At 40.6% G+C, this 11,101-nt stretch overlaps 1 protein-coding gene across 1 annotated transcript; it reads left to right on the plus strand.

Moving 5' to 3' along the window:
- Positions 1-704: 704 nt before the first annotated feature.
- Positions 705-2,656, plus strand: LOC118011761 (gamma-crystallin A). Its single transcript, XM_035006604.1, has 3 exons — positions 705-716; positions 825-1,067; positions 2,208-2,656. Exons 1-3 carry the CDS (start codon positions 708-710, stop codon positions 2,478-2,480), a joined length of 525 nt encoding a protein of 174 aa, XP_034862495.1. The 5' UTR covers positions 705-707; the 3' UTR covers positions 2,481-2,656.
- The last annotated feature ends 8,445 nt before the right edge of the window (positions 2,657-11,101 follow it).

Raw genomic sequence — 11,101 nt, forward strand, 5'->3', positions numbered from 1 at the left:
ATTGAGTTTATTTTTCATCTCCTGAAAGTACTATATATTTATGGTCGAAAATTAAGGCAATCTAAAACAACAAAAAGGAGAAATAAAAACATAAAACAGGGACCTGTAATCTTGCCATTTATGGATAACTGTGACTGACATTTCAGCGTATACGTCCACAGTTCTAATCTTTTTTTTCCACCTACATAAACATATACAAAATACTTTTAGCAAAACCATATCATACTGAGGAGGTAATTTAGAAAATGTAATTCTCTTTCAATTGGAGGATTTTTTTGTCACCCTTAGCACTTCAAGTCCTTCTGGAACTCAGAGGATTGTCACGAGTCTCCCCAGATGGAACCACCAACCCCATCTCAGCAGTTTCCATAGGCAAACGCACAAAGTGCTGGGCATGTAATGTATTTCTAGAGAGCTGCATAGGATGAGAAGTGCGCCCTTTGTCTCCAAGGTCATAATGGCTCTGCTGACCTCAATTCCTTTCACTGGAGCTAGTGAGGAGAACTCGAAAATGCCAGAGAGAATGAGAGCCCCCTGCCCCATGATCCCAAATGAAAAAACGAGAGAGAACATAGAAATCCCCTCACGCACTACCCCCAGGCCCCTTTTGTGTAGTTCTTGCCAACACAGCAGCCCTCCTGCTATATATTCCGGCTGCCACTCTTGTCCCCATCACACTGGACGCTGATCATCCGCTGACAACAACCATGGGGAAGGTGAGCCACCCGAGGGGCCATGCCGCGTCTGTTGAGTATCTCCTGTGTTTGGAGGTCCTTCCCCGCTGACGTCTGGCTGTCCCCTTGTTCCCACCCCACCCCCCGCAGATCACCTTCTACGAGGACCGCGGCTTCCAGGGCCGCCGCTACGAGTGCAGCAGTGACCACCCGAACCTGCAGCCCTACTTCAGCCGCTGCAACTCCATCCGCGTGGACAGCGGCTGCTGGATGCTCTACGAGCGCCCCAACTACCAGGGCCACCAGTACTTCCTGCGGCGCGGGGACTACCCCGACTACCAGCAGTGGCTGGGCTTCAGCGACTCCATCCGCTCCTGCCGGGCCATTCCTTATGTGAGTCTTGCCTCCACCCAGACTGATGGGAAAGCATCACTGATCCGTGGAAGTAAATTCCTGTTGGTCAAAGTCAGTTTGTTTCAATTCAGGACTAGTGTTCACAGTAAGGACAGCAATGCCTGATTCTCAAGCATTAAAAAAAAAAAAAAAATTGTGAGTAGGCTAATGAATCACTGTAACCTCTTTTTTTCCCGCCCTTATTTAAGGACAAGATTGTTTTTAGGGCATAAGAAATCACAACATAGCCTCTGCAGTTACATTTGGTAGCATCTAACTGATTCCTACTTTCTAAATAAAAATCACCATGTTCAGAAAAGAAAAAAAGAAAAGCCTATCTAGGTCATTATTTTTTAATAATGGGAACACTTAACAGACCACGGGAGAACAAGATAAGTGTAAGGATCTAGAAACTAGAACAATATGTCTCAGCTCCTTAGGGGCTCCCTGGTTCCCAGGAGTCATTATCAACTAGTTTCTTATGAGGGTCAGAGACAGATCATTAATTAGGATTTCATGGGACATGGTCCTCATGAAAGTGCTGCTTAATGTTTTTTAAACATGTTGAGTTTGTGTTTCTGCTTGCTGGTGACACCAAATTGTGTGGTATGACAAGCAGATTCAAGAAGTGAAACCAAAAGTAGGCTAGAGAAATTTGCAGATGCAAAAAGACATACAAATAAAACAGGAATTTCTTTGAGGCAAGAACCTCAAATGGTTCAAGTGATTTGGCAAAATGTCAGACATGTGGACTCAGAGTAAATACGAATTATTGTAAATTATGCATGAAGAGTGACTTAAAAACAAGCTTGTTAGGACTCTGTTATGTGTAGCCATAATGGAAAAGAGAGTTAAATTCCTCTCTGCAGACTCACTAAATACGGTTGTGACCAATGGCTTCCTACAAAGGAATCCCTTTGGTTCCCTTTATTTCAATGTTTGTTTCTTCCACAAGATCAGGTCAGTTTTATTTTTAATATTCCTCCTATTTGTTAGACCAACAATGTGGGGAGAAGACACGCATCTGGCAGGAAGATTTGAAAACCATGCTTCACGAAGATGCAGGATTACTAAGTCACTTTTACTGAGATCAGAGATGCACACCACTGATTTTTCTTCTTTTGTTTATTGTCACAACAGACCAGCTCCCACAGGATAAGGCTGTACGAGAGAGATGACTACGGGGGCCTGGTGTCTGAGCTCACCGAGGACTGCTCCTGTATCCACGATCGCTTCCGGCTCAATGAGCTCCGCTCCCTCCACGTGCTGGAGGGCTGCTGGGTCCTCTATGAGCTGCCCAGCTACCGGGGGCGACAGTACCTGCTGAGGCCAGGGGACTACAGGCGCTACCACGACTGGGGGGCCATGGATGCCAGAGTGGGTTCTCTGAGACGGGTCATCGATTTATACTAGGCTGTGTGTTTCTTGTTATGATCCACATCAAAATGCAATAAATATACAAATTGTGCTCCAGGCAGTAAGTGACTCTCGTTTATCTTTAAATAATCACTGAATTCTAATAAATGGTGACCCCTGGCAACTTACCTGACCCTGAAAGTCAGGTGTTTTGAATGTCTACTTACTTCCTGTTGGTCAGGCAACAGGATTCCTGAAGCCCCCACTCATGTCATGGGAAGGAGGGAGAAGCGCCGCATCTGCTTCTACAACCCACAATCTGAGAAAGAGAGGAAAGGCAAATGGAAGGAAAAACTATTAGACCCTACATAAAGTAGAAAACTTAGAACGAGTTGAGGTTGGGATACCTAAGACAAGGGATTGCCAGAAAGATTAAGGCAGATGAAGTCTCAGATTAGTCAAGAAAAACTGAGTGAAGAGAGGGGTTTTAAGCAGAATTCCCAAGGTAGAGAAGGTCAAACGTGCTTGATGAGTTCAGCAGGTAAGAAAAGTGTTAAAGTAAGCGTTAAAGGGCCTGAGTTGTTATCTTACTTCTGCTAATTACTACTAATGTGTCCAACTTGGACTAGTTTTTAGGGACTTGCCCAGTTTTAGCACCAAAAGTCCTACACCCTGGAAAGCCCCTCAGTCTCAGGTAAACCAGGATAGTTGGTTCCCCTTCTTACTGGGTTTATCTCTTTGATCAAGTCATTTCTTATCCTCTCTGTGCCTAAGTTACCTTATTGAAGACTATAGGTGGATGAGAAATTCCTGCTTCACTAAATCCCCAGATAATTGTAATGAAATATAAGGAAAGATTGTGAACACATTTTGTTATTTTTAAATTATTACACAAATATAAATGTAGAAAATTTATGTGTTGCCAGTGTCTGCTCCAATTCAAGAGTACAATACAGTCATCTTTATTTTGGACTCCAATATGAATTCCTATCAAGACTCAATTACAGGGCACCTGGGTTACCCAGTTGGTTAAGCGTCTGCCTTCGGCTCAGGTCATAATCCCAGGGTCCTGGGATGGAGTCCGTCATCAGGGTCCCTGCTCAGCAGGGAGTTTGCTTCTCCTCTCCCAATCCTCTTCCCCCCTGCTCATCTCATGCTCTCCCACTCTCACCCCTCAAATAAATGAATAAAATCTTAAAAAAAAAAAAAAAAAGACTCAATTACACACATGATGTAATGAGCACTGGGTATTATATAAGACTGATGAGTCACTGAACTCTACCTCTGAAACTAATAATATACTATATGTTAACTGATTGAATTTAAATTTAAAAAAAAGACTCGATTACACAGGGTGAAGTATCAATATTTACTCTGCTGCATACCTCTGGAGTTTCTTTCCACTATAGTAAAGCTGCTCTCCCAGAATGCTAATTCTCTTTCCAAATTTATATAAGCAAAAATAGTGCCCTGTCCCAGTTAACTTCCTTGTCAAAACTGATTTTAAAATTCACATGGAATTACAAGGGACCCAGAATAGCCAAAACAATCTTGAGAAAGAAGAACAAAGTAGGAGTACTTCTCAATTACAGAACTTAACACAAAACAACAGTAATGAAGACAGTGAGGTCCTGGCATCAGGTAGACATGGAGATGAATGAAATAGACTTGAGAGTCCAGAAATTAACCCATGAGCCAACTGAGTTTTGACAAGGATTCTAAGACAATTCGATGGGGAAAGAATAACTTTTCAACAAATGGTGCTGAAACTACTGGACAACCTCATGCAAAAGGATGAAGTTAGCCCCCTATTTCACACCATATATAAAAATCAACTCAAAAAAATCAAAGACTTAAATGTAAAAACTCAAGCCATAAAACTTGGAGGAAAACACAAGCATACATCTTTATGATATTTTATTAGGCAATGATTTCTTAAATATGAAAGCACAAACAAAAACAAAATAAATTGGGCTTAAAACTAAAATCTTTTATGAATCAAAGGACATTACCAAGAAAGTGAACATAGCAACTTCTTACTAGACACATATCTCTGGAGACAAGGGAAACAAAAGCAAAAATGAATTATTGGGACTTCCTCGAGATAAAAAGTTTCTGCATAGTGAAGGAAGTAATCAATAAAACTAAAAGGCACCCTACAGAATGAGAGAAGATGTTTGCAAATGACATACCGGATAAAGGGCTAGTATCCAAAATCTATAAAGAATGTATCAAACCCAACACCCAAAAAATAAATAATCCAGTTAAGAAATGGGCATGAACAGACATTTCTCCAAAGAAGACATACAAAAATGGATAACAGACACATGAAAAAGTGCTCAATATCGCTCAGCATCAGGGAAATCCAAATCAAAACCTCAATGAGATACCACCTCACACCAGTCAGAATGGCTAAAATTAACAAGTCAGGAAATGACAGACGTTGGCAGGGATGCGGAGAAAGGGGAACCCTCCTACACCGTTGGTGGGAATGCAAGCTGGTGCAGCCACCCTGGAAAACAGTATGGAGGTTCCTCAAAAAGTTGAAAATAGAGCTACCATATGATCCAGCAATTGCACTACTGGGTATTTACCCCAAAGATACAAAAGTAGGGATCCAAAAGGGTACGTGCACCCCAATGTTTATAGCAGCAATGTCCACAATAGCCAAACTGTGGAAAGAGCCAAGATGTCCATCGACAGATGAATGGATAAAGAAGATGTGGTATATATACACAATGGAATATTATGCAGCCATCAAAAGGAATGAGATCTTGCCATATGCAACGACGTGGATGGAATTGGAGGGTATTATGTTGAGCGAAATAAGTCAAACAGAGAAAGACATGTATCATATGATCTCACTGATATGAGGAATTCTTAATCGCAGGAAACAAACTGAGGGTTACTGGAGTGGGGGGTGGGGTGGGAGGGACGGGGTGACTGGGTGATAGACACTGGGGAGGGTATGTGCTCTGGTAAGCGCTGTGAATTGTGCAAGACTGTTGAATCTCAGATCTGTACCTCTGAAACAAATAATGCAATATATGTTAAGAAAAAAAAAAAGAAGAAGAAGAAGGTAGCGGGAGGGGAAGAATGAAGCGGGGGAAATCGGAGGGGTAGACGAACCATGAGAGACGATGGACTCTGAAAAACAAACAGGGTTCTAGAGGGGAGGGGGGTGGGAGGATGGGTTAGCCTGGTGGTGGGTATTGAGGAGGGCACATTCTGCATGGAGCACAGGGTGTTATGCACAAACAATGAATCATGGAACACTATATCTAAAACTAATGATGTAATGTATGGGGATTAACATAAGAATAAAAAAAAAACAGAGAGGGAGGCAAACCATAAGAGACTCTTAACTATAGAGAATAAACTGAGGGTTGCTGGAGGGAAGGTGGGTAAGGGGATGGGCTAAATAGGTAATGAGTATTAAGGAAGGCATTTGTTGGTGTGAGCACTGGGTGTAAGTGATGAATCACTAAATTCTACTCCTTAAACCAATACTACACTATATCTTAACTAACCTGAATTTAAATAAAATCTTGGGAGAAAAACAAAAAATAATAAATAAATAAGATAAATAAAAAATAATTTTTATAAAAAAGAAAGAAAGTGAAAAGACAGCCTGTAGAATGGGAAAAAATATTTACATACCATAGATCTGGTAAGAGTCAAATATCCAGAATATACATAAAACAACTCTTAAACTAAATAACACAAAGACAAACAACACAATTAAAAGATGGGCAAAAGACTTAAATATATATCTTTCTGAAGAAGATATACAAATGGCCAATAAGCAAATGAAAAGATGTTCAACATCATTAGTCCTTAGAGAAATTCAGATCAAAACCACAATGGGATACCACTTAATACCCACTAGGATAGTTATAATAGGGGGGAAGCCCCAGAAAATAACAAATATTGGTAAGGATGTAGAGAGATTGGAACTCTCATAAATTGCTGGTGGGAATGTAAAATGGTGCAGTCGCTATGGAAAATAGTTTAGCAGTTACTTAGTTAAACACAGAGTTATCATATGACTCAGCAATTCTACTTCTAAATACATATTCAAAAGAATTGAAAGGAGTGTTCAAACACAAACTTATCCATGAGTGTTTATAGTAACATTATTCCCAATAGCCGAAAGGTGAAAACAACCCAAAAGTCTATCAAGGGATGATTGCATCAATAAAAAGTGATATATCCATATTATGGAATACTCTTTGGCCATAAAAAGGAGTGAAATACTGATACGTGCTATAACATGGATGAATCTTAAAAACATTATACAAAGTGAAAGAAGCCAGTCACTAAAGCATGTATATTATAAGATTCCATTGATATGAAATATCCAGAATAGGCAAGTCTACAGAGACAGTAAGTCGATTAGTGGTTGCTTAAGGCTGGGAGGAATCGGTGGATAACGGAATGAAACTAAAAAGCACAGGATTTCTCATTGTGGTGACGAGCATGTTCTAAAATTGATTGTAGCAATGGTTGTACGTATCTATGAACATACTAAAACAATTAATTACATACTTTAAATTGGTCAACTGTATGGTATGTGAATTATATCTCAATAAAGACCTTTTAAAAACTAATGCTCTGGGGTGCCTGGCTCAGTCAGTACAGCATGCGACTCTTGATCTCAGGGTTGTGAGTTTGAGCCCCACGTTGGGTATAGAGATTATTTAAAAAAAAGAAAGGAAGGGAGGGAGGGGGGAAGGAAGGAAGGAAGGAAAGAAAAGAATAAATGGAATCTTCTAAAAATAATATTCTGTACAGAAACTTAAGTAATGAAGATTCTTTTAAAATAAGAGTCCTTGTGGAAGGCACTTACAGGATAAATTATAAATATAAGATACACATATTATTGAGACGCCTGGGTGGCTCAGTCAGTTAAGTGTCTGCCTTTGGCTCGGGTCATGGTCCCAGGGTCCTGGGATCGAGTCTCATATCAGGCTCCTTGCTCAGCGGGGAGCCTGCTTCTCCCTCTGCCTGCTGCGCCCCCTGCTTGTGCTCTCTCTCTCTCACCCTCTCTCTCTCTCTCTGACAAATACATAAATAAAATCTTTTTTTAAAAAAGATACACATATTATTAAAATGCTGTGGCTCTTATCAATTCCAAATGTGCAGAAGATTTGAGGTTTTGTTGCTAACCTAGCTAAATCATCATGCATTGTCCTCTAGTTTGGTGACTAATGACATACGAGCTCTGTTTTAACAAAAAATGAAAAATCAGGTGACATGTCTCAGCAAAAATAATTTTGTTAACTTAGGATTTGGTTTTGTTTAAATGTGGTGAACTTAGAGACTTAGAAAACAGCATTTGATCTCACAAAGCTTAATATGCCACAAATTTTCCTCTCTATAAAATAAAGGGTCTGGACAAAATGAGCTCCATGTTTCCTTCCAGCTCTGATACTTCAAGACTCTATTAGGTTTCAAAGTGGGGTATCTCAGTGGTTAGCAATGCAGGCTTTGAGCTCCATAGACTTGGTTCCTGGCTTGACCACCTAATGGCCAGGTGACCTTGAGCAAGTTACTTACCCGTCTGAGCCTCAGTTTTCCCACCTGCATGATCTTATGAGGAATAAATGAGCTACCTCCTGAAAAGAAGCTAGCATATGGCAGAGGCTCAGTAAGTAGTAGTCATCCCTCCATCAGTTGGGTCTAATTGTGCTATATATATGGACTTTATAAGGAAAACGTGTCAGAATAAATTAGTTGTTTTCTAGAAAATTTCTTTAAGTAAAGAAAATGTGAACATCTTCAATGTCCCTTTGACAGTCACCCATTACCACGGTCTTAGAAGTCTATACCCATATAAGCGAAGGGATTATAGAGCCTTTTATAGTCAGTTAATGCTGATTTCTTCAGCCTGACAGCAATCAGTGAATTGAAGAGTCCACTAAAATTTACTGGAACTCCTGTTAAAGACAAAGATTCTCAGGGTTGATAGGGACACCACAGGCTACTTGGATGCTAGGCCTTTTGTAAATTAAAAGAAAAGTTTGACATTGAGAAGTGTATAATTTAGGGAAGATATAAGATAAGCACACTTAGAAAGGTAACATCTAAAACAAGCCATTGTTATATGCAGAAGTAATTAGTTTAGGCTTTGGAGGCCAACACACCTGAGTTCAATTCCCAGTTCCTCCATTTACTAGCTATGTCTACATTTTTGGATTTGTTTCCCTATAGTGATGAGTACTATGATTAGACTTGGGCAGTCAGGGATCTTGGCCTGAACTGGGTGCCTCAGAGAGTCTTACTCTAGCCTCCACCAGCGGCAATCTTCCCCACAGGACAGGAATCTGTGGAACTTGGGGACAAACCCACATTTCTTCTAGACCACACTCCTTTTACCTGAAACTCCAGAATTCCCTCTATATAGATCCTTGTTTCCAAGACCTAAAAGAAAGTCTTTACCGGGCCTATCATCCCAAGGACACTGGTAGTCAAAAGGCAGCAGTTTGTGGGAAGTGAAGGGGGGCAAGGAGCATGTGGATAGAGTGTGGACATGAGAGGGAGTGAAAAGAGAGGAGGGAAGAGGTAAAGGGGGCTCTATTTATGCTCTTGCCCCAAATCTCACAAACATTTGTGGAAGTTTCCATAATAATTGTGCTGTGTTGACTAAATGATGTACTTTGTACAAAATTTCTTGTACAATGTCTGGAACATACCAGACACTCTTTATACAGTAGGCTATTTATTATTAACTCTTATTGTTTTCATCATCGTGAGTCAAGTGAGTGCTATAATGTTTGCTGCAGTTTCAATCCTAACTACTTAAATTAAAGTAGACATGGCTTCCCTCAGCAGGGTCAAGTCAATGACGCACTGATGAACTCAAGAGATTTCACTTGGGAGTGGTTACCAGAGAGTCAGGAAAGAAGTCTGCAAATGCTTCAGGAAAAGCCAGCTTGTAAACTAAAACATTTGTGGTGGGAGGGGAGAAAGGTAATGAACTATTTCCACTCAGGCTCCTAACAGGCCTCAGGCAACTATAATGGCTCCTAAATGAATGATTTTGTTTTTAGAAGCCAGAGTTATATTAGAACCATTCAAATATTTTGATCTACAAGTTTATTTAGCCATGAGCTCCTAGAGGACCTTAAACAGCTTTCTAAATTTTTGTTCTGATTTAAATAAGGCCAGTTCTTCCAAAGGGAGTATTGCAGTTATTAAAAACAAAACAAAACAAAACAAAAGTGTATATAACTTTACAGTTAAACTTGGTGTTCAAATACTTCTGATAAAAGGCTCAGTGGCTTCAGTCCCTTAACCTCCCACATAATTAGACTGGGCTGTTGGCTGATAATACAAAGAGACATAACAAAGCCTGTCTTGCAGCATCCAGGACCTAAAGTCTCATTCCATTGATCCATCCATCTTCTAAAGTACAAGGAGCCCCCACACTGGGCTCTGTGCTCAGTAGGGAGTCTGCTTCTCCCCCTCTCCCTCTGCCCCTCCCCTGCTCTCTCTCTCTCTCTCAAATAAATAAATAAATAAATAAATCTTTTAAAAAGTATAATATAAAAAACTACAAGGAAATAGCTAAGAATCTTCTTTATTATTTTCCTTCACAAAAATGTAACCTACCACTTTTCTTTCTTTTTTGTTCTCTCTCAGGCCCACTCCCCATCTCTCTCCCTTAGCCACTTAGAGACTTTAACAGCATAGCCCTGGTGGCACTCTAACACCTCCCCACCCCACAGGAAGACCGTGCTGCTGTTGGCCCATGCCAGCCTGGGTTTCTGGGCCATTTTTACCTCCCTTCAAGTCCCCCCAGGTCAGCAAGGACAGACAGAAGCAGAGGGAATCAGAACCAGAGAGAGTGGTAACTGAGTGAGTGGGAGAAAGTGGCTTCTGCTTCTCTGAACATCCACATGGGTGACCTCATGTGGGAGAGTTCTCGTTCTCCAAAATAGAATTAGAATCATTGCTTTTTCATGTTCTTCATGTTTACAGAGCTCTATTTATCCACCTACTTAACTAATAAATCGTGATGGGAGATAAAGAAGTGTGACGTGGTCCCTACTCTTGAGTTCATAACCTGGCTGAGGACAAGGAAAAGAAGAAATTCTATGAGAAAGGCAGAGCAGCAGTGCTAAGCTAGGTGGTGATAAAGTGGGATAGATGTTCAGAGAAGGGAGAGCCAAGCAAAAGCTGGTCTGAAGAGATGTCCTAGACGAGGGACATAGGCTGCCTAGACTGGGTGGGATTTGATAAGCTTCTGAGAAGGGAAGGTGTTCCAGTATCAAGGAATGATTCCCTTCCCTCAGCCCAGATCCTCACAGACATCTTGAATTTAGAAGGCAAATGGGAGCACATTCTCCCTAGTTGGCCCTCCCAGGATGCCCTGATTTAAAACAAACGTTCCCACAGTTTTCAGTGTGAATTATGTCTATTCCTATTATTTCTCTACTTAAACATAATAAAGTTTAATCAAATAATGAGAGCAGGGACACTTCTTCTGACTTGTCCTTTATATATCAACTTCCCTCTTCCACACTGCTTCAAAGACCTCCAAAGCACTTAACAGCTATAATGTAATGGAGAATAAAAGTCAAACACATTAAAAAGACTGCATTGGTGATATAGAAATGAGAAAAAAGGCACAATTCTACTGTCAGCCAAATCAGGCCTAAATCATCTGATGGATA

This window comes from Mirounga leonina, unplaced genomic scaffold (assembly GCF_011800145.1).
Source record: "Mirounga leonina isolate KUSES-001 unplaced genomic scaffold, KU_Mleo_1.0 Mir_151, whole genome shotgun sequence".
Classification (NCBI taxonomy): domain Eukaryota; kingdom Metazoa; phylum Chordata; class Mammalia; order Carnivora; family Phocidae; genus Mirounga; species Mirounga leonina.